General features: G+C 53.5%; 10 protein-coding genes across 10 annotated transcripts; 6 read left to right on the top strand and 4 right to left on the bottom strand.

The window, feature by feature from the left end:
- The first annotated feature begins 211 nt into the window (after positions 1-211).
- Positions 212-1,974, top strand: BO85DRAFT_479757 (BUD22 family protein). The gene is made up of 2 exons (XM_025662970.1): positions 212-624; positions 726-1,974. Exons 1-2 carry the CDS (start codon positions 373-375, stop codon positions 1,878-1,880), a joined length of 1,407 nt encoding a protein of 468 aa, XP_025513214.1. The 5' UTR covers positions 212-372; the 3' UTR covers positions 1,881-1,974.
- Positions 1,943-5,231, bottom strand: BO85DRAFT_451607 (Zn(II)2Cys6 transcription factor). The gene is made up of 7 exons (XM_025660626.1): positions 4,869-5,231; positions 4,636-4,770; positions 4,277-4,548; positions 4,124-4,209; positions 3,438-4,072; positions 3,216-3,386; positions 1,943-3,168 (listed from the first exon to the last, which is right to left on the bottom strand). The coding sequence occupies exons 1-7, from the start codon at positions 4,955-4,957 to the stop codon at positions 2,154-2,156; spliced, it is 2,403 nt and encodes an 800-aa protein (XP_025513213.1). The 5' UTR covers positions 4,958-5,231; the 3' UTR covers positions 1,943-2,153.
- A 48-nt stretch (positions 5,232-5,279) lies between these two features.
- Positions 5,280-6,869, bottom strand: BO85DRAFT_451606 (putative proline utilization protein PrnX). Its single transcript, XM_025660625.1, has one exon. It carries the CDS (start codon positions 6,538-6,540, stop codon positions 5,494-5,496), a length of 1,047 nt encoding a protein of 348 aa, XP_025513212.1. The 5' UTR covers positions 6,541-6,869; the 3' UTR covers positions 5,280-5,493.
- A 117-nt stretch (positions 6,870-6,986) lies between these two features.
- BO85DRAFT_425851 (proline dehydrogenase family protein) lies at positions 6,987-8,878 on the bottom strand. The gene is made up of 2 exons (XM_025658094.1): positions 8,045-8,878; positions 6,987-7,988 (listed from the first exon to the last, which is right to left on the bottom strand). Exons 1-2 carry the CDS (start codon positions 8,629-8,631, stop codon positions 7,139-7,141), a joined length of 1,437 nt encoding a protein of 478 aa, XP_025513211.1. The 5' UTR covers positions 8,632-8,878; the 3' UTR covers positions 6,987-7,138.
- A 1,667-nt stretch (positions 8,879-10,545) lies between these two features.
- Positions 10,546-12,568, top strand: BO85DRAFT_402223 (proline-specific permease). Its single transcript, XM_025657182.1, has 5 exons — positions 10,546-10,946; positions 11,013-11,025; positions 11,081-11,190; positions 11,245-12,041; positions 12,090-12,568. The coding sequence occupies exons 1-5, from the start codon at positions 10,562-10,564 to the stop codon at positions 12,450-12,452; spliced, it is 1,668 nt and encodes a 555-aa protein (XP_025513210.1). The 5' UTR covers positions 10,546-10,561; the 3' UTR covers positions 12,453-12,568.
- Positions 12,569-13,447: 879 nt separating this feature from the next.
- prnC (delta-1-pyrroline-5-carboxylate dehydrogenase prnC) lies at positions 13,448-15,340 on the top strand (the record flags this gene model as incomplete). The annotated part of the gene is made up of 4 exons (XM_025658777.1): positions 13,448-13,585; positions 13,638-13,745; positions 13,802-14,163; positions 14,212-15,340. The coding sequence occupies 4 exons, from the start codon at positions 13,448-13,450 to the stop codon at positions 15,338-15,340; spliced, it is 1,737 nt and encodes a 578-aa protein (XP_025513209.1).
- A 172-nt stretch (positions 15,341-15,512) lies between these two features.
- BO85DRAFT_425841 (sugar phosphate isomerase/epimerase family protein) lies at positions 15,513-16,695 on the bottom strand (the record flags this gene model as incomplete). The annotated part of the gene is made up of 1 exon (XM_025658093.1): positions 15,513-16,695. Exon 1 carries the CDS (start codon positions 16,584-16,586, stop codon positions 15,513-15,515), a length of 1,074 nt encoding a protein of 357 aa, XP_025513208.1. The 5' UTR covers positions 16,587-16,695.
- Positions 16,696-17,104: 409 nt separating this feature from the next.
- On the top strand, positions 17,105-20,344 carry BO85DRAFT_470600 (6-phosphogluconate dehydrogenase, decarboxylating; the record flags this gene model as incomplete). The annotated part of the gene is made up of 4 exons (XM_025662413.1): positions 17,105-18,629; positions 19,122-19,180; positions 19,253-19,760; positions 19,815-20,344. 4 exons carry the CDS (start codon positions 17,105-17,107, stop codon positions 20,210-20,212), a joined length of 2,490 nt encoding a protein of 829 aa, XP_025513207.1. The 3' UTR covers positions 20,213-20,344.
- Positions 20,345-20,548: 204 nt separating this feature from the next.
- BO85DRAFT_479748 (uncharacterized protein) lies at positions 20,549-21,903 on the top strand (the record flags this gene model as incomplete). Its single annotated transcript, XM_025662969.1, has 3 exons — positions 20,549-20,645; positions 20,711-21,328; positions 21,395-21,903. The coding sequence occupies 3 exons, from the start codon at positions 20,549-20,551 to the stop codon at positions 21,766-21,768; spliced, it is 1,089 nt and encodes a 362-aa protein (XP_025513206.1). The 3' UTR covers positions 21,769-21,903.
- Positions 21,904-22,594: 691 nt separating this feature from the next.
- Positions 22,595-25,413, top strand: BO85DRAFT_470598 (beta-glucosidase; the record flags this gene model as incomplete). Its single annotated transcript, XM_025662412.1, has 3 exons — positions 22,595-23,478; positions 23,529-23,780; positions 23,827-25,413. Exons 1-3 carry the CDS (start codon positions 22,720-22,722, stop codon positions 25,411-25,413), a joined length of 2,598 nt encoding a protein of 865 aa, XP_025513205.1. The 5' UTR covers positions 22,595-22,719.
- Positions 25,414-25,631: the final 218 nt, after the last annotated feature.

Raw genomic sequence — 25,631 nt, 5'->3', positions numbered from 1 at the left:
AAAATCAACAAACCCCCAATGAATTCATCCACCATGAAACGGACCAATAACCATCCCCCAAAAATAAGACACCCAAAACGGCAAAACGCCCCGTCCACGTCCCAAAACTTGAACCAAAAGGCGGCGAAGCCATCTCATTCCATCGCTTGGCACCGCCCTTTCCTCCGACCGGCAGAAAAAGTTCCCTGACCAGAAAGAAAAACTACTCCAATCTATCATAATCTTGAAATCAACATTGGAAGCCATAACCCAGATTATATCCCCGCATATTGCCCTCACCGCGAATATAAACCGACTACATCATTTATCAACACATAACCACTACACACATCATCCTCACAAATCCCAAGCCTAAAAAGCAAATAAAGCAAAATGGGGAAGCGCAACTTCGCAGACTTCTCCGAATCGCCATACACACCGCACGACCGGAGCCAATCCTTGCAAGTAACCCGACTATTCCAGAAATTCGAATATGGCGTGATGACGCTATCCAAAGCGCTCAAGGTAGCGCGGGGCTTCGAGCGCCAGAAGCTCGGACGGAGGGAGAAGACGGCGCAGAAGGAAGAGGGAGAGAAGAAAGAGGGGACGTTGAGTCGGATTGCGGAGGAGATTCAGGTTGTTAAGGTACATCCATCCATCACCTGTCCACTCTCAATCCCTTTCACATATCAACAATCTCTACGTCTCGATTTTAACACTAACATTTGAATTAAAAATGATAATAGACACTGGACCCCCACGCCACCGCGGAGAAATACCTCTTCAAGCAACTCCTCAAGACGAAACGCATCGCCGAGTCGCCGCTCTTCATCCAATTCAAAGACAAGAAGAAGTTATCCGCGGAGGGACCGAAAAGTACAGCTGAAGCGAACGTCACGGCGCGGTTGTATAAGTCTACGCCAGTGAAGAATGTGTTTCCGGGGATTATGGAGGGCATACGCAAGTTATTGGGCATTGAGGATAAGCCTGCGGATGTGAAGAAGAAGAAGAAGGATGAAAAGAAATCCTCCAAGGAAGAGAAGAGCAGCAGCGGCAGCAGTAGCAGCAGCAGCAAGAAGAAGGCCGATGCCGAGACAGCTCGGACAAGCGCATCTGCCTCGCCAAGCGGCGACGAAGACATCAACATGGACGACGCCGGCTCCGACGCAGAAAGCATCGACTACGCACAATTCGACGCGCGCCTGGCGCCCGATTCCGGCGACGAGAACGAAGACGGATCCGATGGCGACGAAGATCTCGATCCGAACGAGATCAACGACGTAGAAGAAGAGGAGGAGGACGAGGAGGAAGAAGAAGAAGCATCAGACAACGACGACCAAGAAATCCCCTCTAACATGTCCATTTCCCGCTCCCCCTCCCCCTCCTCCCCACCCAGCAAAAAGCCTAAAGCAACCAGCAAAGCCTCCTTCACGCCCGCGACCAGCACGACTTTCCTCCCCTCACTCACAATGGGCGGATACTGGTCCGGATCCGAAGATGAAGCAGAAGACGGCGCGGCGGCGAACGAGCCCCCTCGACGCAAGAACCGCATGGGTCAGCAGGCGCGTCGGGCGCTATGGGAGAAGAAGTACGGAGCCGGAGCGAATCATGTTAAGCAGGAGAAGAATAAGCGGAAGGGAGGGGGACGTGATAGTGGGTGGGATGTGAGGCGAGGTGCGACTGACGGGGGTGAGCGGTGGGGACGCGGTGGACAGTATCATGGTAATAGAGGGAGACCGCAGCAGCAACACCAGCAGTTTGGACGGCCGCAGCGTGGTGGACCGCCAGCGAAGAAGCCCGAAGATAACAAGCCGTTGCATCCGTCGTGGGAGGCGGCCAGGAAGGCGAAGGAGCAGAAGGCCACTGCTGCTTTCCAGGGTAAGAAGGTTACGTTTGATTAGTGGGAGATATCCTATTTCCGTATGTAGAGCATTTGTAGATACTTATTATATCATCAGCATGGTTGAAATATTATCTGAAAGATTTATTGTCCTGCTATTTCCACTAGTAGTTGTGAAACAATATATACATACTGTCTAGGTATCTTTGAAACTGAACTCCGGTTCTTACAGACGGATCAACATATAAACAACGCAACACAACATAACAGCCGTGAAAAGCCAAACGGAAACGCTGAATTCAATCACAACGAAAGTTGACTTGCCTTAAGGCAATTAATCATTCATGAAGTTCATCCACCGCGTATCTGCCGATTTCATCTCCCCAGAAAGGCTCGGCTGGCCGTCAGGTTCAAAACAAGGGATGGCCGTAAACTCTCCCAACTCCTGGGGCAGATTAGAGACAAAGTGATCGAGGCCAAAGTGCGGCATCTGCGATAAAGGATGTGAAACAGAAAACTCCGATGAGTCGGGAAGACTCGCGCTGCCCACATCGGCTTCCACGGGCTCGTTCGCAGTGGATGCACCACCCGTCATAGGGGTCATAACGGGGGCGAGTCCGTTGCTAGTATGATGATATTGCTGCTCTTGGAATGGGACGATTTCCGGGGAGATGGGCCCGGTCTTCCATAGCATTTCCCAATTCTTGAACCGGTCGTATGCTGATTCGATGACACCAGTACTGCCTTGGGGCTGGGTCTGGCTGTATTCTTCGAGACGACGGATCGCTCGCTCTAGCGTTTCGATGACGCTTACTGCAGCGCGGGCAGAGCCAACGCCCATGGACATAATCTTGATCAACGCCATGCCCTTGTCCAAGGCTTCGCGGAGGCGCTCGGTGCGTTTGGTCAAGCTTTGGGCTAGGATAACGAGTAAAGCAGCGCGACACGAGCTGAACTCGGTGAAGGATGCACGGGCAAGACCGCGCTCGTCGCGAAGGAGTCGACATAGGTCGATGATCTCGAGAGCGGCTTCTACACAATCCGTGATCAATGTGGAGCGGTTCTTAGCGGGACCTGATGGTGTCTTGACCGGAGCACCAGGTAATGTGGCGGAGCTGACTGCCCGGTTGGTGCTGAAGAGGAACGGCCGGCCCAGGAAGATACGCGTCAGACAATAGTCGAGCTTCAAGTGCACGTTGGAGCGGAATAGTGGCCCTGCTGGGTTGAGATCCCTGCAGTTGGTTTCCTCGGGCAGCGTTCCCCACCAGTCGACTAGGTTCTTCCGCAGATTCAGGAGCCTCTCCAAGCAATCTTGTTGCTGGTTCTTTCGGGACTTGCGAAGGACGGATCTACTAGCGTTAGCAATATTCAAGTACCCTTTGGAGTCAAAACATACATTTCATTCGCGACTTCTCCGAGTTTGAGGGTTAGCTTGATGAGTGTCACCATGTTCGTATCGTTCGAAACATGTCCCGATGGCGTCAAGCCCTGAAAGTCAGTGGGAAATGGGGCATCGACGTCTGCGTCTAACAAGGACACTGGTCTTCCGTGAAGAATGCTGACACGCCTACAAAATCGTAAGCACGGATGAAATCAAGGGGGCTGCCATATAACCTACTTCTCTATCGTGTACGCAGTCCAAAACACACGGTTTCGAATCTCAATCATACGCGGCGATAGTCCTTCCCCCGTATACTTCCGGTGCATACCATTCTGGATCGCCATCTTCAGCGCCAGACCAAAGTAGGTATAGCATAGTCCAGACGTATCGAGTGGCAACAAATAAGTTCCAATCAGTAGGCAGGCCTGCACGCTTCGGACATTTGCCGTGGCGATAATATCTGGCAACAGCTTCGATGCGAACTGGTAGAAAGTGAGACCGACATCGTCCTCGGAAAAGTGATGGTCATCATCGAAAGCCGAGTTGGAAGAGAGACGATTGACGGGAATGGACGATTCCATATGCGCAAATTGTGTTCCGACAGCCAAGACCATCAGGATGGCGCAAACCGAGCCGGCATCCTTCGACGACAAGCAGGACGGATCTGTATAGCATGTATTAAGCTTATCTCGCAGCCAATCTTCTTCGACGTAGAAATTATTGGTCTGTGCATATTTGAAGAATATTTGGACAAGGAAGTCGGCGACAAAACGGGGCGGAAGACAGGTGACTGATGTCGATACCAAAGTTGAACCCGACTGCAGCTGAGTCGCTCGCCATCGCTCTTCAAACGGTTCTGTTTCGGTCGATGCCTATCACCGTCAGCGCAATAGAACAAGAGTGCTGCGAAGGATTGTGGTTACCTCCGGAGCTGCCGTCTTCATCCACTCGTCAATCTTCTGTCTAATCTTCATGGAGAAATTCAGGTATGAGAATTCTCCCGAGTATTCTGCCGACCAGTCAGATAGCCTGCACCAGCAACAATAAACCCAAAACAAGTCAGAGAGTAGTCATACGGGTAGTATTATCCGGCAAAGCCTTGATGGTAAAGTCCTCATCATCGATGGCCAAATCCTCGAGCTCCTCGCCATCCAGCTGCATCGAAGGCGGCCCACCCTCTATTCCAGCGGGACGATGCTTATGTTTTAGCTCCTCCGCCATCTTCCGAAGAGAATGTATATCGAACGAGATGTTTGGGACATAGTGTTGAAGAATGCGTTCCATGTAGCGGACACGTTCCGACTCGAGCATTTCATGTTGGTTGAAAGCAACGGTGCGGTCTAGGAGCCTAACCCCATCGCATATTGTCTATCAGCCTCCACAACTCACATTGCAGTATCATAACCATTGAGGAAAGAGGTATCAGGCGACTTACGAGACGGACGATGAGCGAGCGAGCTTCTCGGCCTGATCGGGGTGAGTGAAGATGCATTGCCGACGATACCGGAGACATCGGCGACAGGGGACGCCTCCTTCGCATTTCTCCTTTACGCGACGACATCCATCGCAGCTATACTAGTCAGTAACGCATTCCAAGAGATCTCAATAATCCCCAGATATCCCGACGGGGCATTATGGGGATAAAATCGGGGAATGGATGCAGCTCACGCTCGCACCGCTCTTTTGCGGTTTTCCTCGGAAACGCGGGGTCGTTTCTGCTGGCCCAGACCAGCAGGGGTAGCAGGGCCCACATCCATGGCAGTTTCGAGTTCAGGGAGGCCGATGGAGAGGCAGGCGCATCGTAGAATTATAGAAAAAGCATAAGGCAAGAGGGGAGAGGGTCAAGTTGGGGTTGCGTGGGTTGCGGAGGACAAGAAAATTTCCCCGGGGTTCGAAGGAGGAGGAGAAGGGGATCCTCTGGCCCTTCCCAATCTTTCTTTCTTACTGATAAGATCAGAAAAGGCGGCACACTCACTCACTCAACCATGCCTTCGCCGATCTACCGCCGAGACCTCCGGGGAATGTCTTCCATTTACCAATCTTCTTATTTTTTTACAATTTCTAAATTTATGGGAGTTAGCGCATTCCAGATAGTTGCCTGTCATTGGGTAATGGGTTAAGCTATCTTTTGTACCTAAATAGGGTGCTCGCGTGACTCAACTGGCCGCTGCAGGGCTGCCCGGCCAGCCATCACAACTGGGGAGGACGGATATAGATGGATCATCACTACAGCAACCATGATCGAGCCCATTTAGGGGGGCTATTTTCTCTAGTAGCAGAGCTAGTATGCTTCTTAAAACCCATCCACTTCCATACCAATGTTTCTGGCCCGTCCAACTTCCAACAGCTTATTCCCGACCACCAAATCCATTATTCCCATCCCCACGCACTTGAACACCACATTACATCCCTCCGGCACATTAACAGTCTCACCCTTATCAATCTGACCATACAGCTCTCCAATCTCAACCAATTGATCCTCTTTCGCCTCCGCCAGAATCAACTCGCCCGACTCTTCCAGACACGCCTCCTTCGAGTCCACGTAGACCTTCCCTCCGCCCGACAGCAGTGTCTCAGTGTCAATCTCTCGCATATGCGGCTTGTACGAGCCGATAAGGGAGATGAACCGCTGCTTGGACGGCTGGAGATAGGTGTACGGGAAGTTTGGCTCGGTCGCCGGCGTACAACTGAAGATCACATCGCATGCACCCAATTCATTCCGTAGCTGTTCCTCGTAATCTGGAGTATCTTCTTTGACCAGCGTAGCAAAGGTCTTGTCGGTATGAGCAGCCCGTAGATCAGCGATCGCATCTCGCTCCAGCTCCTCCAGTCGCCGGCGACCGCGGTTAATAAATGTAATTCTCTTAATCTGGTCCGGAACGAGAAGCAGGGCTAGTCGAGCATGCCACTCCGCTTGGCGTCCAGAGCCAAAGATCAAGATGTGCTCTTTCTTGATGGTTGTGCAGCGAATGAACAGCGACATCACCGCCAAGGCGGTGCGGAAGGCTGTGATCTCCGCAGCACTGAGGAGACCTTGCAGTTTACCTTCTGGGGAGAAGATGTTGATGACGCCGATGATGCCGTTGGCCTGGGAGGCGGTTACAACTTTGAAGCCGGTGTGCACGGTGTTGGACACAGGCATGAAGAGAGAGAGATTCTGGTCTTTGGTGACGATGGTGCTGCGGAGTGGTTGGTGGATGAGTCGCTCGTGGCTGGGTGCGGAGGACTCTGAAGATACAGTCGTAAGACCCTCGCAGAGAACGTCAAGAAGGTCATGGCATTGTGTAGGGGTCAACTGTCGCAGGATCTGGGCGACCGCTGGCTCAGGGAGTAGACGCATTATGGAGGAAGATGTTGGCGATGTAACAATCCTATACAGTAATATTCAACTGGGTTGCGAGATATGGAGTATAGAAAATGGGAAGCCAATAGTTATATTGGTTGTGAGTTGTGTGCCTGATAGATGGTCAGGAGCCTTTATAGACAGATAGCCCCTCGGCACCCGGGGAAGCGATGTCGGAGATAGACCAACTTAAGTGCCTGGATGTCAAGGGACACGGATATCATCGGACATCAGTACCGAGAAGAAAGGTCTAGTTCGCCGGCACTAATGTCGGATGGCCTTCCGTTGCGATCGAAAGTTGCAATCGGGAATTCGTTGTAGATGCGAGGAACGCGGGGTCGGGAATGGATCGACTGTCCCTCTTGACATCACCGCCGCGCGCTACGTGGTTTAGCGGCTATCTATGCCGCACTATGATAGCACCAAGTAAATTAGTTCAGGTTGAGCTTTGTTATCATGAAAAAGTAAATCAGATTTCTAACGCCATCTACATGCATGCTCACGCTTAGGGAATCAGCCAACAAAACCACACAATGCGCCAAAAAGGCTAAAAGACAAAACAAATATGCGAGTCAAGAGGTATCATAGAACAACATCAGTTACCCAAGCCAAACACGCGACGAGCGCGACGCTTGAGCTCTCCAAGCATAGCCTCCTGCGACTGCTTGGTACGGCCAACCGCCTCGGTGTTCTCCACAGCACGTCTCATCAGGAAGCCCATGCATTCCTTGACAGTGCCCCAGGTCAGAAGCTTGTACACGTTCGGGGTCTCCTGGGAAGCGGGGCCATCGGTGCTGGAGAAGCCTTGCAAGAGCTCGCAGCTGACCTCGTCGGCCATACCCTGAAGTTGGGCATAGCTGAGATCAACTCCCTGCTTCTCGGCGCGAGCAGCCTGCTGAAGACGGATGGCGTGGGCCTTGCGAACAGAATCCCGGTTGTGAGTGGCGATGATAACGTTGACAGGGGGCAGCTCGGTCTTGTGCTCCTCGGAGGCGGGCTGCAGCATCGAGTTGTAGCGGCGAGTCAGGAGAGCCTCGACGACACCGTCGTAACAGGCGTCAGTCTCCTCCTTCTCAGCCCAGATCAGGTGGCGAGGCTCGGTCTTCAGGTAAGCACCACGGACCAGCTTCACACCAGCAGTGTAACCCTCCTGGCGAGCAACCTCAAGGTGTTTGGCAATGGTGGCCGGGGTCGAGCGGAGGTAGGCCTGGTAAGTGTTGTAGAAAATGGCGTGGCCGGGGGTCTTCGCATTGCAGTACTTCTGGTACTTCAGAGCCCACTTCTCGATACCCAGCTGCACAGCCTGCTCCTCGGCATCGACGAGTAGGCGCACGTTGCGCGAGATGGCCAGGTCGCAGACCTTTGTGATAGCGTAATCCATGAACTCGGAGGGAGCAGCCTGCTTCTGCAAGAACTCGAGCACCTGAGTACCCATACCGGTGAACCTTTAAGAAAAGATTAGTACATGATCCAATTCGAATAAGATGTGGAGAAAACCTACTTCAGGGCCACAAAGTCGCCTTCCTGGGCCATGTCGACGGTTTGCAGGGTACCATCCAGCCAGGTCTGGATCTCCGCCCGCGCGGCCTTCTCATCGCGAGGGTCGACATTGCCCTCACCCACCAGGACCTCGCGAGCGTAACCCAGCAGAACACCCCGGTAGCCCAACTGCTTGATGGCCTGGATCGACTGTTGCACCTCGAGCTTGTTCTCACCGGCGTTGAACTGCTTGTACAAGGTGTGCTTGACGAGCGCGTTCAACAGAGGGTTCTTGGCGACGTCCAGAACGGGGGTCTTGGGGTGCGCGAGGGTCGAGAGCGCGAAGATGCACGGCTTCAACAGGAGAGTGGAAGAGGAGACGGAGAGAATCACCAGCGACCGCAGGACGGAGGAGATGGGGAGCTTAGCCAGGGGAGATCCTGAGGCATCGTTGGAGGGAACGGCAGCCTGCTGCTGCAACAGGTTGTTGGTGGGGGTGGACGCAGCGGCGGAAGATTTGGGGTTGCTGGTGCGGCTAACGTATCTGGCGGACGAGTATGTAGAGGGGACGCTCGAGAGCACCCGCATAGGACGGCGGGCAGCCTTCATGATGATGGTAGATTAAGTGGCGAGTATACAAGAAGGTGGCAAGGAGGGGAGGGGAGGATGAGTGTGGAAGACAGAAGAGTCACGCAGCGGTGATAAGAAATAAGTAGTTCTTCGGTCTGGAGACAATGGAGGGGAATTTGTAGTGGTATGAATGCATCGCAAGGGAATGGAAGTATGGCAAGTGGAGGATCTTTCTTTAGTGTAACTAGTAGATGGGGGATGGAAAGAAGCGGTTCCCGTACCGGTGGAAACCGGGCAGGAAGTGGACTGAAAGCCGGTCAGCAATGGCTTTCTTTCTCCTGGTCAGGAACAACCCGGACGCGGCATTACTATCATTTTCATTTTCACATTTTTTTCTTGTCGGAGCTGCCCATCCCCGTGACGTTAGATAATGCAAACTGGCTAACCGTGACTGGGAGATTATGCGGGTGGCGTTGCAGTGAAAGGGTGGCCAACTATAACATTGTTGCACCTGACCCGGCCAGTTGTGTCTAGATCTACGCCTGATCGCCCGCTACTGTAGGCTTCGCTCGAGCTTACCGATGAACTGGAGTTGGGGTGGTGTGTGTCACTACTTCATAGGAGCGTTCTGACTGGATCTTGACTACGCCTTATGCTTCAGAGCAAATGAGAAAGTATCTCGAATTATAGACAAAAGCACCAAGGGTCCCGTGCGCAAAACCCTAACCATCCTTGTTTCCCGTACTTTTTGGAGGGGTCAAAAAAAGTCCAGGTTATCGATCTGGCGATAACCCTGATAAGTGGTCGATAAGAGATTGGCGATGACCGGCAGGCGGGCCGGTGGGTTCATCCCCACCGGAGCTGTCGCCGCTTGACCGGCCCGGTCGTGCTGCTGGGCTACAGATTCACTAGAGACCATTGTTACTATGCCAGCATGAAAATTAATGTGTACCCCTGGCAGGGCATACAGGCAGGCCGGTCTCGCTGATAGAAATGTACTGTATTTTTCGATCATGTCTGTAGTAGTCAGGTCAAGGTATCACCCTCTCTTACCTCTTGGACAACATCGCTGCTGCTGGCTATTACTGTGTACTGGGTACAAAATAGAAACAGCCACGGAATCTGCCTTTGAATGTCGCCACCAGGCACCATACTTTGTGATGCCTGTAGAGTCAGGCATTAATGTATTACTAGCCTTGTTTGGCTTAGTGCTGGAAGGTTCCATTCAAGCTCCACCGGGAGGCATCCGACACACCAATAATGGCAGCGGATGGCCAGCCTGGATGGGTCAAGCTTTCCAAACGAGCAAAGATGAACCATGCCATTAGGTAACAGAATGACTCCATCAACAGGTCTGGCAATGTTGCAGTTTCTCTTAGTCACAGCAACCTCGCGGTGGATTCAGCTCTCTTCACGCTCTAGAATACACCCACAGTGGTGCGGAGAACCACCCCGGATTTGCAGCAGTCTAATACTACTCTAATGCCACGAGGGACGCCGCCGGCTTCTGACAGCTTTATAGAAGCTTAAATCGTCAATGGAAAACCCGATCCATATCAAACAATGAGCAAGCCAGATAACCTGATATCGCATCCATGTCCCTGCCGCGTCGGACGATCCCCGCCCGCCAGCCAGGCAGATAAGGGAACCTGTGGCAGCCACCAAACCTTCCCATCTTCTAACGAGAAACACTGCTCGTATGTAAACCCAAACTAGAGATAAGATGCCAAACCCCCGCATATCGCCTCCCCAGAGCCCTCTGGAGCCAATGATGGCGTCCTTCTGGAAGACTTTGCGCCATCGGGCCGTAGCTCAAAGTCATTTCGTGTCGGTCCTGATAAGCATGTTTGCTGAGACGGGCCAGCTGGTCGCCTCTGCGGCTCCCATATAAGACGTCCGTAGCCAATTTCCATCTGCGACTGTTCTAGTCATTCGCATCAGTGTGTTATTCGTTTTTGTACACACCAGAATGGGTGCGCCGACGTTTAAGGACTCTGAGAAGTCCGCAAATGAAGTGACATCTCCTCCCGTATATGTTGATGAAGACCCCGAGGCCCTCAAGGGCGAGATTCACCATGGGCCAAACACAGACACCCAGCGTGGTTTGTCCTCTCGACAGCTGCAGCTGCTTGCTCTCGGTGGTTGTATTGGCACCGGTCTCTTCGTAGGTTCCGGATCCACGCTGTCGACGGTGGGCCCAGCACCACTGTTCATGGGCTATTTTGCCATGTCCACAGTGGTGTGGTTTGTAATGAACGTGCTGGGCGAGATGACCACCTATCTGCCCATCAAGGGCATTTCGGTGCCTTATGTGATTGGCCGCTATACGGAGCCTAGTATCGGATTCGCTGCTGGTATGTTTGACATTGTACCTGACATGTTTATGCTAGTTTTGCAGTAATAAGCTAATTCTGATTTAGGATACAATTATTGGTAGGCTGACATTATTCTCCGTTCACCAACACAATCTAATCTCTATGCCTCTTAGGTACTCGTTTGCCATGTTACTGGCAAGTGAAGTGACGGCTGCCGGGATCATCATCGAGTACTGGACTACCTCCATCAATGTTGGGGTGTGGATCACCATCATCCTCCTCGGTATGTCCCTCAATAATCTATTTCGAATTTCTAGATTGTTTCTAACAACCACAGTGATTCTGCTACTAAATATCGTCGCGGTGTCATGGTATGGAGAAGCCGAATTCTGGTTTGCAACTTTAAAGATTCTTGCCATCATTGGTCTAATTATCCTGGGCGTGGTGCTTTTCTTTGGTGGTGGCCCTAACCATGATCGACTCGGCTTCCGCTACTGGGACAAACCCGGCGCGTTCAAGCCCTACTTGGTGGGCGGAAACACCGGTCGCTTCCTCGACTTCTGGACCGCCTTCATCAAGTCTGGCTTCTCCTTTATCTTCTCCCCCGAGCTTATCACCACTGCTGCTGGTGAAGTTGAAGCGCCCCGTCGCAACATTCCGAAAGCCACCAACCGATTCATCTACCGAGTCTTCGCCTTCTACATTCTGGGAACCCTTGTGATTGGTGTCACGGTGGCTTACAATGATCCCAAACTCATGTCCGCGGTTGCCAGCGGTAGCTCGAGCGCCAGTGCCAGTCCTTTCGTCATTGCCATTCAAAATGCCGGTATCTCTGGTCTGAATCACGTTGTCAACGCTGCTATTCTAATCTCTGCCTGGTCCTCGGGTAATGCATGGTTGTTTGCTGGTTCTCGAACGCTGTATTCGCTCGCCTGTGGCGGCCAGGCCCCCAAGATCTTCACCCGGTGCAACCGCAACGGCGTGCCCTACGTGGCCGTTCTCATCACCTGGGTAGTCGGCTTGCTGTCCTTCCTGAACCTTTCGGACTCGGGAGAGAATGTTTTCTACTGGTTCACGAACATCACCACAGTGGGAGGGTTCATCAACTGGGTGCTCATTGGTATTGCTTACTTGGTAAGTTATTTCCGTCGATCTTTAGCAGACCCGGCTGACGAAATCCAGCGTTTCCGCAAAGCATTGACCTACCACGGCCTGATAGACACGCTCACTTTCAAGACTCCTCTGCAGCCCTACGGCACATACTACGTGATTGTGATCGTGTCCCTCCTGACCCTTACCAATGGATACGCGGTTTTCTTCCCCGGAAACTTCACTGCTGCCGATTTTCTGGTGTCGTATATCGTGATAGCCATTTTCCTGGCCCTTTATGTGGGCCACAAAGTGTGGTACCGGACCCCATGGATGACCAAAGTATCGGAGATTGACGTGTTCACGGGCAAGGAGGAGATCGACCGGCTCTGCGAGAACGACTTTGAGCGGAAGCCGCGTAATTGGCTGGAGAGGGTGTGGTGGTGGATTGCTTGAGCAGGATTCACCACTTGAGTCAGAAGGATATATTTGCAAATCTTCTGGGCACGACACATGTACATAGATTGAATGCTATAGTCAAGAATAGAAGCCTTATGGCTTGTATATTTGTCATTGTTCACAGTTACCGAAAAGAGTAGCAGCTGTCTTGCGGAGAGGGTCAGGTGGTCAAGTCACGCGTCGGTTTGCTGCGGTATTCATCTCCGCCTCTTTTTGCCGCTCCACGTATTTTGTCATTTCGTCGGTATGCAGCCATCATGCATGGATCAAACTCGGCATTCGTCATCACTTCTAGAGGTGCTTTGAGCTCTCAATTGACTCCATGTAAGGTAATTAGTGTCTCATATCTGGGTTTTATTCAAACGAGCTTCTAGCTTCTGGCGGCGAGTCAGACAGCGGAGAAGCCAGAGCGATCGCTCGTAATGCGGGGGATCAATGCGGAGGCAGACTACTGCTGGCATCACAGAACACAACACAATTCAATTCAGTTTCACATAATATACTTAGCAATAACTGAGATGCGAAAATCCAACAAAGACAGGTTCCTGTTAGTCATGATTTTCGTGCGTATCCAGCACTATCTGCCTACTAAATGAATACCAGCGGAAGGCCAGCAGCCGGTGGAGGTATCCGGGCCGGTGGGCAGCTCCACCCGGAATCCAGCCGGCGGTACTGATTAGCGCGACAGCAGAGTATCAGATCTGCCTGCATTTCCTGCCCGGCCCATTGGTTGCCGTTGCCGGTACGCTGCAAGGACAATCACTTGTTGGTTTGCTGGATTGGACCTTGTCTCTCTGAATACTGAACTGCAGTGTACTTTGTGCCACCCAGGGATCCTACGCGCTGACTAACCACGGCCGGCAGTAACCGGGCCTCTTATATCACCGGAGCTTCCCCGCGTCTGCTTCACTTTCTCCTCATCTCTCCTACTTTTCATCCCCTCGGATTCAGTCCTCATCCAGTTGTTACGACTCGGAAGAGCACAATCCATCATGCAGTCCTCTTTGCTCCTGCGTTCTCGGGGCCTTTCCCTCGCCAAATGCCCCTCCCTCTCCCTTGCCCGCACGAGCGCTCGTGCTATGGGCTCTTACGCCACCTTCAAGGTTCCTCGCATTGACAACGAGCCTAACGTGAGTAACCATGAAATCGCGCTCATCGTCAAGCTTACTGACTCAATCGCAGAAACACTACGCCCCCGGATCTCCTGACCGCCGCGGTCTCGAGGAGGCCCTCGCCAGAACCAAGCAGAGCGGTCCCCTCAATGTGCCTCTGGTGATTGCTGGCAAGGAGGTTAGTAGCAGACATGCGAGTAGCAGAAACAATTGGATAATTCTAACTCCCCGCAGATCAAGAGCTCCCAGGTCGAGACCCAGAGCAACCCCGCCTCCCATGCGCCCGTGGCGACCTACTCCAACGCCTCCGTCGCCGAGGTCCAGGCTGCTATTGACGCCGCCCTCGAGGCTCGCAAGTCGTGGGCTGCCACCTCTTTCGCCGATCGTGCCAGCATTTTCCTCAAGGCCGCTGACCTGATCTCGACCAAATACCGCTATGACATCATGGCTCTGACCATGCACGGCCAGGGCAAGAATGCCTGGCAGGCGGAGATCGACTCTGCTGCTGAGCTGTGCGATTTCTTCCGCTTCGGTGTCAAGTACGCCGAGGACCTGTATGCTCAGCAGCCCGTTCACCATGCTCCTGGCGTGTGGAAGTGAGTGACTCTTACCAGCAGTCAAGGGATCATAGCTAACCTAACTAGCCGTGTGGAATACCGCCCCCTGGAGGGATTCGTCTACGCCATCAGTCCCTTCAACTTCACTGCCATTGGCGGTAACCTGGCTGGTGCCCCCGCCCTGATGGGTAACGTTGTCGTCTGGAAGCCTTCTCCTTCCGCCATCGCCTCCAACTGGCTCGTCCACCAGATCCTCCTCGAGGCTGGTCTGCCCAAGAACGTCATCCAGTTCGTCCCCGGTGATGCCGCGGAGGTCACCAACACCGTCTTGAACCACCCCGACTTTGCTGCCCTCCACTTTACTGGTAGCACCGCTGTGTTCCGTAGCCTCTACGGCCAGATCGCCAACGGCGTTGCCGAGGGCAAGTACCGCAGCTACCCCCGCATTGTTGGTGAGACCGGTGGCAAGAACTTCCACCTGGTCCACAAGTCGGCCGATGTCCGCAACGCTGCCGTCCAGACTGTCCGTGGAGCTTTCGAGTTCCAGGGCCAGAAGTGCAGTGCCACCTCCCGCGCCTACGTGGCCGCTTCCATTGCCGACGAGTTCATCAAGAACGTCGTTGCCGAGACCAAGAACATCAAGGTTGGCGAGCCTTCTGACTTCACCAACTTCTGCGGTCCCGTCATCCACGAGGCCTCCTTCAACAAGCTGGCCAATGTGATCGACGAGGCCAAGAACGACCCCGAGCTCGAGCTGCTGGCCGGCGGTAGCTACGACTCCTCCAAGGGATGGTACATCCAGCCCACCGTCTACCACACCACCAACCCCGACCACCCTCTCCTCTCCCGCGAGCTCTTCGGTCCCGTCCTGGTCATCCACACCTACGCTGACGCTACCGAGGCCGACTTTGCCAAGATCTGCGAGAAGGTTGACCAGACCGGCGACTACGGTCTGACCGGCTCCATTTTCGCCCAGGACCGTGAGGTTCTCCGCACCGCCGACGATGCCCTCCGCAACACCGCCGGTAACTTCTACATCAACTGCAAGAGCACTGGTGCTGTTGTTGGCCAGCAGCCTTTCGGCGGTGCCCGTGCCAGTGGTACCAACGACAAGGCCGGCAGTGGTAACCTGCTGTCCCGCTTCGTGAGTCTGCGGTCGATCAAGGAGGAGTTTGTCCCTACCTACAAGGTTCCCTACCCTAGCAACGATGCTTAGGAGGGTGAGTAGGATGGTGATGAGAGATGGTTATTTGGCATATTCCATATTCCCCACGAGTTTTGCATATGTGGCGTTCGGTAAAATTGTTGTATGAATAGTTTAGTTATTAAATATATCCAGTCCACCGGAACCTATACCAGTAAATTTACACTAGACTGACCCTACTAATTTAAAGACCCTCCGCACACCTCTCCAAAAACCTCCTCATACTCCCCATCGCCTCCCTCGCAAACCCCTCCACATCCCCAATCTCCTCCTCCCCCGATTTCCCCCCATCAAAAATCTCCATACTAAACCACCCCCTAAACCCCGTCCTCAAGACCGCCCTCCCCACCTCCTCAATAGGCAAATACCCCCCATGATACGGCATCGGCCTAAAATCATGACTCCACCGCGCCCTGGGCCTTGCCCCATCCACCACCTCATCCTCAAACGGAGTAAGTGGCTTATACGCATCCGACACCTGCAAGAGGAAAATTTTCTCCGGAGGAACCGTCCTCGCCAACCCCTCCAAACTTTCCTCATACCTCTTCCTCACATCATCCCCACCACCACAAACTACCCCCTCAGGAGCCGTCGGATCCCCCCACTCCCCCCCAGCCGTCTGAAACGTATCCAAACACAACCCGACATTCTCCCTCCCCACATCCCTAACAATCTCCCATACATCCTTCCAATTCGGTGCATGCGTACTCCAACACCAGTTCTCGTACGCGATCCGCTGTCCTTTCCTCCCCAGCAAATCAGCCAGCTCACGCAGATCCTCCACCACTGCCTCCCTATCCACACCACCATTCTTTCTACATAGCTTCTCCTCCGGAGTATCCGTCGACCCGATCTGTAATAGATCCGTCCCCAACGCCTCCATTATCTCACTCCACCCTTTTGCACGGGAGAACGCATCCTCTCGTTCTGCGGAACCGCGAGGCCATCCCTCGAAGTTGGCAAAGGGTTGGAGCATCATGATACGGAGGTTGTGGGATTCGCATAGTGAGCGGATTGAGGCTGCCGCGTGGATGAGGGCCGGGTAGTCGGTTGGTAGGATCTGGGTGGTGCCGGGGTTGTGGGTGTTGGCGTAGGCGAGCAGGTCGGGGAAGGCGAGCTCGATGCCGGTGAAGGAGGCGGAGCGGAGAGTGGTGAGTTTGGTTTCTAGCGGGGTTGTGCTGGGGGAGCCCAGGGAGCAGGTTGCGTAGCTGAGGGGGATGGAGGTGGTGTCGATGTCGATGTTTGGTGTGGGGGACATTGTTGTTGTTGTTCTTGGTATGTTGGTATTGTGATTTAGTTGTTTGTGGGAGTGGTGGTGTTTGGGAATTGAAGTTGTAGGAGTTGTTTAATTGTGGTAATGATTAGTTATAAAGATTGCCAGGTAGATTTGGCTGTGATGATAGTTGGATGGTCGCAATTGAGTTGGTTGGTTTGGGTTCGTTCAGGATGATGTAACCGGGCCGTTGATTGAGGTTAGGGCTCTGGTGCTTCCAGATAGGTACTTTGTATATTGTAGTGGATTGTGCAGCAGGTTTTGATCGGATAAGTGGGATTTATTATACTATTTTAACAACCATGCCATAATTTTAATCTATCAGGATGGGTTGTATAGTGGTATGCCATGACGTCTGCACATGATGTAACGGGTGCGTAGTAGTAGTGCCTGGTCTATCCGCGCCACGGCAGCTCTTAAAAGTGCTTCACTTCACACAACCTCTCAACAATGTTCCATTGTAAACCCAATAAATCAATCTTCAATAAAATAAATCACTAATAATGCCGTCTCACTCCTTCAAGCGAATCGGCATCGTCGGAGCCGGCAACATGGGCTCGATGATGAGCTTCGCCTTCACGGAGCTCGGGCTGGACGTCTCCATCTGGGACGTGAAGCGCGAAAACGTCGACGGGATCAAGAAATGGTACGACGAAGGGAAATTCAGCGGCAAGGGGAAAGTGGAAGGCTTCTACGAGATCGACAAGTTCACCAAGAGTCTGGAAGGTCAAGGGGAACGGAAACTTTTTATCTTCTCTATCACCCATGGCGATCCCGCGGATTCCGTTTTGGATATGATCCAGAATGATCTGAAAAAGGGAGATATTATCCTCGACGGTGGAAATGAGAACTATCGACGAACTGAGCAGCGACAGAAACGATGCAAGGAACTCGGCGTCAGTTGGATCGGCATGGGTGTCTCGGGCGGGTATCAATCGGCCCGCCATGGCCCGAGTTTATCGCCTGGCGGAGATCCGGAAGCGATTGAGCTTGTCTTACCGTTGTTGGAGCAGTATGCTGCCAAGGACGAAAAGACCGGCAAGCCTTGTGTGACGAATGTGGGACCTGCTGGTTCGGGTCATTTTGTCAAGATGGTCCATAATGGTATTGAAGGGGGGATGTTGTCGACCACGGCGGAGGCCTGGGCTTTGCTTCATTGGGGGTTGGGGTTGGGGTATCAGGAGATCTCTGATATCTTTGAAGACTGGAATACGAAGGGAGAGTTGCGGAAGAACTTTCTGCTCGACATTGGTGTGCAGATCCTGCGCACGAAGAAGACTCCTCAAGGCGACTACCAAGGCGAAGGCGCCAGTCAGAACGGCGGTTACGTGCTGGATGACGTGCTCGACAAAGTCGTGCAGGACGACGATGACACCGAAGGAACGCCCTACTGGTCGGTTATGGAGACTGCGAACCGACATGTGGCCGGTCCTACGCTTGCTACGGCGCACTATATGCGTATCGCTAGTGGTAATCGCGCTGAGCGACTGGAGGTTGCCAAGAAGCTCAACATCCCCGGCCCCAGGTCTATAGAGACCAAGGATCGCAAAGACTTCATTGAGAAACTACGTCGCGCCGTGTACTGCTCCTTCTTGGCTTCATTCTGCCAGGGACTGGAGTTGATAGCGCGCGCATCCAAGGATGAGGGTTGGAACGTCGATCTCAGCAAGTGTATCCAGATCTGGCGTGGAGGATGTATCATTCAGTCTGAAGCTATTGCAGATCTGCTGCAACCGCTCATGCAACCTGATCTGACCAACATGAAGTTCCTGGACGAGGTCGCCCGGGAGCTGCACAAGCATTTTGATGCGCTGAAGGAGGTGGCGTTGGCGGCCACAGTGGCAGACCAGTACATTCCCGCGTTGTCTGCGACGTTAGAGTACCTGAAGTATGAAGGAGGGACGATGCTCCCCACGAAGTTCATGGAGGCGCAGATGGATTTGTTTGGCGCCCATGCCTACTACATACCGGGTGCACCTGGAGAGGATCCGGGGCCGGTGAAGAAGGGACCTCACCACTACGAGTGGCGTCCAGCCTAATGCAGAGATGTAATCGTTGTATAGGAAAGAAGATAATGCTGTAATGAGAGACATTCACATGTCATGATACTTCCATAGTATATAGATTCGGGGATTTCTGTCCTCTTTCGATATGCGTAATATGGGTCAGATACAGACTATAGAGGGTTTGTGATCAGTCATACAACCTAAAAGTATGGAACATAAAGTACAATAGAAAGCGAAAAATAAGAGAGTTGGAGCGACAGGAGTAAAGCCAGTCAAGTAATAGAGATGATGGACGAATGATGCCTGAGGACACAGCACGTGGGGCGCAATGAAAGATTGCCGCCTCAGGCGGAAACGGATTACCCGATTGGGCGATGACCCCGCCATGGAAGATTTGCGATTGTCTCCAACTTCAAATCACTCCGTCTCCTCCCCTCCTTCTCTCCTCTTATTGTATGCCCTTGCTTGCCCTGCGCCGTCTGTTGTCCACTCTTCCATCTCGCCCCCTCAGGAGAATCGAGTCCGCAAAGCAACTCGCCCAAAGAATGGCCGCCCTTCCCTCCACCTACGACGGTAAGTCCGATCCCCGCCCGGCGCATCCTGCTCCTGACAAATCCATACTGATCGCTATTTACCACCATAGAGCCCGTCCGTATCGCCGTTATTGGCGGTACTGGTCTGCGTGAGCTCCCTGGCTTCACCCAGGTTGCGTCGTTTAACATCTCGACTCCTTGGGGCACCCCCTCCTCCCCCATTACCATCCTGCACCACAAGTGCTCCCACAACAACCAGACGGTCGCCATCGCCTTCCTGAGCCGCCACGGTCTGCACCACCAGATTGCTCCCCACGAGGTCCCTGCCCGCGCCAACATCGCCGCTCTGCGCTCCATCGGTGTCCGCACCATCATCGCCTTCTCCGCCGTCGGTAGCTTGCAGGAGGAGATCAAGCCCCGTGATTTCGTCGTTCCCGACCAGGTCATCGACCGCACCAAGGGTATCCGTCCCTTCACCTTCTTCGAGGGCGGCGTCGTCGCTCACGTTCCCTTCGGTGACCCCTTCGATGAGGGTGTCGCCAAGGTCGTCAGGGCCTGTGGACACAGCTTGGAGGGTGAGGGTGTCGTCCTGCACGACCGCGGTACTCTGATCTGCATGGGTATGTGATAATTGTCGGTTGGAATAAGGGTCGCAATTACTGATTACCAAATAGAGGGACCTCAGTTCTCCACCCGCGCTGAGAGCAAGCTGTACCGCTCCTGGGGTGGCAGCGTCATCAACATGTCCTGCCTGCCCGAGGCCAAGCTGGCCCGCGAGGCCGAGATCGCCTACCAGATGATCTGCATGTCCACTGACTACGACTGCTGGCACGAGTCGACCGCCGATGTGACCGTGGAGATGGTCATGGGCAACATGAAGGCCAACGCCGTCAACGCCAAGCGCTTCGTGACTGCTGTGCTGGACGAGCTGGCCGCGGAGCAGAACTCGCAGCTGGTGCAGGCCAAGCATATTGAAGGATCTGTCAAGTTCGGCATGAGCACTGCCCAGCCCAACTGGAGCCCCGAGGCTCGCGAGCGGATGAACTGGCTGTTCCCTGGCTACTTCAACTAGGGCCACCGATGACCGGCGGGCTGGCATACGAGTGGATATCTATGAATAGATAGATTATGGTCATCATGACTTACGAAATGCATGATGCGAGGCATATAGAGAACACAAAGAATACAATACCATGTCACGAAGAAGTATTAGATATCGTATTGTGTAATGATGGTTGACTGCGTAATGACTGAAGTGTGCTCTTATTCACTGGCAGGTCATTCACTGGTTCACAGACAACTCGGTAAATCCGGCGCCTCTCCTGCATTTTAGTCCTTGGCGATCTTAATGTTTACCTGCATCATCATCATCCCATAGTCACACGGCGGCACCAGAGTCCGGATCACCATGGATCTGAACTATACGACCATCGACGCCCGCGGGGACATGCTCCTTGTGGTCGAAACAGATGGTGAGCAGATGTATACGCGCCTGACACGATTCAGTGAGTGCAGAACCATCAGTCATTACGTATTCATGTTCATGCTAATGCACCCTTTCACCGTTTAGATCCCACCCACCGCACAACCCGGTCCGTTCCAACCTACTTCCAGGGAATTGTCGACACCATCAGCAAATTCCCCCGACGGAGCAGTGCCCCAGCTCCACCTGAACATGAACTGATTGGCTCCAACCATGGACAGCAAGCCACCAACAGTGTCTCTCAGACCCGCACCGTGCAGGCTAGAATCAGAGTATCTTCAGATCAACTCGCCCATACCTGCCCTTACTTCCAAGTGAAGATCAACAGTGAGGACAAGATCAAAGAAGCCGATGCTCTTCCTCCTCGATTCAATAACCTTGGTGCTTTGCTCGTCTTGCTTAATGCCGTTCACGGTCGCGCCCCAAATGTCCCACGCCACGTTACCCCAGACACCCTGTGCATGATTGCTCTCCTGACTGAGCACTTTGGATGTTACAATAACATGATGGCTTACAGTGAAACCTGGGTCATAAATATGTCTGACTCAATTCCCAAGGCATACGACAATGATGTGGTCAAGTTGATTTACATCGCCTGGGTGTTCCGTCATCGTAATCTCTTTTGGCATATCACTCGCGTCGCTATCCGAGGAAGTACCGCGGAGATCGTGAAACAAGGACTGCCAATTCCTGATCTGTTGCTGGGTGCGTATCATTCTATTTTTCTTTCAAGGATTGTCATTGCAAGACGCTGACCTATGACATGAATAGAACACATCGATAACCTTCGCCAGAAGCACGTCGACGCCCTCGTCATCTCACTCTACCAGCGTATGGAATCTATCCTCGAGGAAGGCGGCTGCTGTGCGGCCTGCGACGCGATGGTCGTTGGACAGCTGATGACAGAGATGAAGCCAAAGGATCTTTTCCCGCCACCCGAGGCCCCGTTTGAGGGATGGAGCATTGAATATCTGCTACGAATCCTTTCGGATGTGGGCGAGCCTCAGTGCACCCGCCTGTTTCATGAAGACTTGGGTTGCCCCCGGGGCCCCTGTGCATTGTTTCCGGAGACTAGTGACCTCATGAAGCAGGTTGATGTGGAAGCGACCGGCCTGGACTACGACTGGGTGGTTAGCGGCCTTTGACGGGCGCTGCTTTGGTTTAGGCTCAGGGTTGGGCATTAACGTGGAGTTCTCTTTTTACTTTTATGGCGTATTGCTGCTGGTTGGTTTTACGACGGAGTTGGATGCATGAATAGGCCAGGCGTTGGTAGTAACGGCGAACAGTTCTTTGCTGGTTGGTAGTTAGATACTTCGAATATCAGTGGCTCCTTTTTCCTTTTGAATCGAACCATGGATGGCTGTCTGCCACTGCCCCTGAAGATCCCACGGACCGTAACTCTCCATTCACATCGCCCTCATGAAGATAGTGGACGATGATCATCTCCCAAACCGCACAAGCGAAGTCATGCATATGTCTAACAATAGCCTCGGCTGATCGTCACACGCCAGCTGCAACCTGCAACGTCCCCCGTGCAACCAACTTGCAGCAATCCTGCAGATTCCCCGCGCTGTCATGGCCCAGTTTCTTCCTTCGGCTAATGTGTAGCCAGGATGATCCTTTCCCTGCTTCGGCTGAAATGAGGGCAATAATGAACCGTTCCTCATCATCTGCTCCGCCCGCAAACACGGATCTTCCCTCCGACATTCCATCCCCGGGTTGGCCCTCCTCGCCATCCCCGCTGATCACTTGCTCTTTTCCCCCCAGTCCCTGCGTTTTCCCGTCCCAATGCCTCTATCTTGTTTGCGACCGAGCAGTACTATGCTTCCTTGGCGTGCGCACATGGCGTCGCCATTACACCCCTTGGCCTTGTTGTCATTGGGCCTGACCCAATTGTGCTGTGGCATGACCACGATTTTGTATTTATCCAGCTGGGACCCCATGATCCATGGCAGGTAGACCCGGTCTAGTCTGGAACCTTGTAGGCAGAAAGGAACTGAGCACGTCGGCGTATATCTCCTGTCTGGTATCCGCACTGCCGTCTCCGGGTACGTCCCAGCTCTTGCACGTCCACGTCGTCGCATGCACAGTCAACCATGGGCGCGAAATCACCTCTGTATCTAGCCTTATTGGCAGGTATTATCCCCTGGTCGACTGCCTCCTCCGCTCCCCTACACACTCGAGACGATGGCGCCTTCTCACCCCCCTACTACCCAGCCCCCAACGGCGGTTGGCTTTCCGACTGGGCCAGTGCGTACGAAAAGGCGCAAAAGGTCGTAAGCAACATGACACTGGCAGAGAAGGTAAACCTCACAACAGGCACCGGAATGTTCATGGGCCCCTGTGCGGGCCAAACAGGAAGCGCGCTTCGATTCGGTATCCCGAATCTCTGTCTGCATGACTCCCCGCTGGGCATCCGCAACTCGGACCATAACACTGCTTTTCCTCCTGGCGTTACGGTGGGCGCAACATTTGATAAGGAGCTTATGTACCAGCGCGGCGTCGAGCTCGGAGAAGAGGCTCGCGGCAAGGGTGTCAATGTACTCTTGGGCCCTGTTGTCGGTCCGACATTTCGCAAGCCCAGGGGAGGCCGTAACTGGGAGGGATTTGGCGCGGATCCCAGTCTTCAGGCTATCGGCGGCGCGTTGACCATCCAGGGCATGCAGAGTACGGGGGCGATCGCGAGTCTCAAACATTTCATCGGTAATGAGCAGGAGATGCATCGCATGAGTAGTGTCATCACGCAAGGGTATTCTTCGAACATTGATGATCGGACACTCCATGAACTGTATCTGTGGCCGTTTGCGGAGGGTGTTCGTGCTGGGACGGGGTCGGTCATGATGGCGTATAATGATGTTGGTGCTTGTCTTCCGAGTCGATTACTTCTCGCTAACTTGGGTTTAAGGTCAACCGCTCAGCGTGCAGCCAGAATAGTATGCTCATCAATGGCATCCTCAAGGATGAACTCGGCTTCCAGGGCTTCGTTGTGACAGACTGGCTCGCTCAACTCGGTGGTGTATCGTCTGCCTTGGCTGGTTTGGATATGAGTATGCCAGGAGATGGCAGCATCCCACTGCTTGGAGATAGTTACTGGGGTTCGGAGCTCTCCCGGTCTATTCTGAACGGCACTGTCCCTGTCGAACGCCTCAATGACATGGTGAGTACCATCACCTCTTTCAGAGGGACATTTCTTACACTTCCAGGTCACGCGCATCGTTGCGACCTGGTATAAAATGGGCCAGGACGAGGACTATCCTCTCCCGAACTTCTCTAGTAACACCCTCGACGAGACTGGCCCTCTTTATCCCGGCGCCCTCTTCTCCCCTAGCGGCGTGGTCAACCAATATGTCAACGTCCAGGGCAACCACAACATCACCGCTCATGCCATTGCTCGCGACGCCATCACCCTTCTCAAGAACGAGAATAACACGCTGCCTCTCTCAACCACCGATTCTCTCAAAATCTTCGGCACCGACGCCGGCCCCAACTCCAACGGGCTCAACTCTTGCACCGACCAGGGCTGCGACAACGGCGTCCTCACCATGGGCTGGGGCAGCGGCACATCTCGTCTCCCATATCTCGTAACCCCCCAACAAGCCATCGCCAACCTCTCTTCCTCCGCCGAATTCTACATCACCGACTCTTTCCCTTCAAACCTCAGACCCAACGCCTCCGACATCGCTCTCGTCTTCATCAACGCCGACTCCGGCGAAAACTACATCACCGTCGAAAACAACCCAGGCGACCGCACCACCGCCGACCTCTACGCCTGGCACAACGGCGACGACCTCGTCAAAGCCGCCGCGGACGTCTTCTCCACCGTTATCGTAATCGTCCACACCGTCGGCCCCATCCTGCTCGAAAACTGGATTGACCTTGACCCCGTCAAAGCCGTGCTCATCGCCCACCTCCCCGGCCAAGAAGCCGGTTACTCCCTAACTGACATCCTCTTCGGTTCATCCTCTCCCAGCGGGCACCTCCCCTACACCATCCCCTACAAAGAATCCGACTACCCCTCCAGCGTCGGCCTCCTCGACCAAGCCTTCGGACAAATCCAAGACGACTTCACCGAAGGTCTCTACATCGACTACCGCCACTTCCTCAAAGCCAACATCACCCCCCGCTACCCCTTCGGTCACGGCCTCTCCTACACCACCTTCACCTACTCCACTCCCTCCCTCACCACCGTCACTGAGTTAGATACAGCCTACCCCCCAGCCCGGCCATCCAAAGGCCCAACACCATCTTACTCCACCGCCATCCCCAACCCATCCGAAGTCGCCTGGCCCTCCTCCTTCTCCCGCATCTGGCGCTACCTGTACCCCTACCTCGACAATCCCCAATCAGTCACGAACTCCTCCTCATCCTCATACCCCTACCCATCCGGCTACTCCACCACTCCGAAACCCGCACCCCGAGCTGGAGGTGGTGCCGGCGGCAATCCCGCTCTCTGGGACATTGCATTCGCGGTGGAAGTTACTATCACGAACAGTGGGAATTACAGTGGTCGTGCTGTAGCGCAGCTTTACGTGGAGTTGCCGACTGATACGTTAGGGGTAGATGCGCCGTCAAGACAGTTGAGACAGTTCGAGAAGACGGGTATTTTGGAGCCCGGGAAGAGTGAGACGGTCGTGATGAATGTCACGAGGAAGGATGTGAGTATCTGGGATGTAGAGGTGCAGGATTGGAGGGTTCCGGTTGGTGGGGAGGGGGTGAGGTTCTGGGTGGGAGAGAGCTTGGGGGATTTGAGAGGGAGTTGTTTGGTGGGGGGTGGGTGTGAGGGGGTGTAGGTGGGTGTTAGTGTTTGGATTCAATTATGTGGTGTCTCCATATACATTATCGATGCCTACAATAGTAGCTGTCGAGGTATGTGCGTGGCTGGAGGACTGCAGTATATGACTTTTGAAGGACCACATGTCTACTTCCGACTAACAGATAGTAAGATGACAACGGTCGTACTTGATTCATTATTTGATTTCCATCGCATCCGCCAGCTCTACGATAGTTG

This window comes from Aspergillus piperis (assembly GCF_003184755.1).
Source record: "Aspergillus piperis CBS 112811 unplaced genomic scaffold BO85scaffold_16, whole genome shotgun sequence".
Classification (NCBI taxonomy): domain Eukaryota; kingdom Fungi; phylum Ascomycota; class Eurotiomycetes; order Eurotiales; family Aspergillaceae; genus Aspergillus; species Aspergillus piperis.
The sequence above is the reverse complement of the archived record's forward strand: the minus strand, read 5'-3'. Positions and strand labels throughout refer to the sequence as shown.

Excerpts from the sequence above, each read along its gene's own strand:
- BO85DRAFT_479757 (XM_025662970.1), top strand. The coding sequence starts at position 373 with ATGGGGAAGCGCAACTTCGCAGACTTCTCCGAATCGCCATACACACCG. Across the intron at positions 625-725 it reads AGGAGATTCAGGTTGTTAAG|ACACTGGACCCCCACGCCAC; the intron begins GTACATCCATCC and ends AAATGATAATAG.
- BO85DRAFT_451607 (XM_025660626.1), bottom strand. The coding sequence starts at position 4,957 with ATGGATGTGGGCCCTGCTACCCCTGCTGGTCTGGGCCAGCAGAAACGA. Across the intron at positions 4,549-4,635 it reads GCTCGCTCATCGTCCGTCTC|GCTCCTAGACCGCACCGTTG; the intron begins GTAAGTCGCCTG and ends CGATGGGGTTAG. Across the intron at positions 4,210-4,276 it reads TTTGCCGGATAATACTACCC|AATACTCGGGAGAATTCTCA; the intron begins GTATGACTACTC and ends ACTGGTCGGCAG.
- BO85DRAFT_451606 (XM_025660625.1), bottom strand. The coding sequence starts at position 6,540 with ATGCGTCTACTCCCTGAGCCAGCGGTCGCCCAGATCCTGCGACAGTTG.
- BO85DRAFT_425851 (XM_025658094.1), bottom strand. The coding sequence starts at position 8,631 with ATGAAGGCTGCCCGCCGTCCTATGCGGGTGCTCTCGAGCGTCCCCTCT. Across the intron at positions 7,989-8,044 it reads GGCGACTTTGTGGCCCTGAA|GTTCACCGGTATGGGTACTC; the intron begins GTAGGTTTTCTC and ends CTTTTCTTAAAG.
- BO85DRAFT_402223 (XM_025657182.1), top strand. The coding sequence starts at position 10,562 with ATGGGTGCGCCGACGTTTAAGGACTCTGAGAAGTCCGCAAATGAAGTG. Across the intron at positions 11,191-11,244 it reads GATCACCATCATCCTCCTCG|TGATTCTGCTACTAAATATC; the intron begins GTATGTCCCTCA and ends TAACAACCACAG. Across the intron at positions 12,042-12,089 it reads TCATTGGTATTGCTTACTTG|CGTTTCCGCAAAGCATTGAC; the intron begins GTAAGTTATTTC and ends GACGAAATCCAG.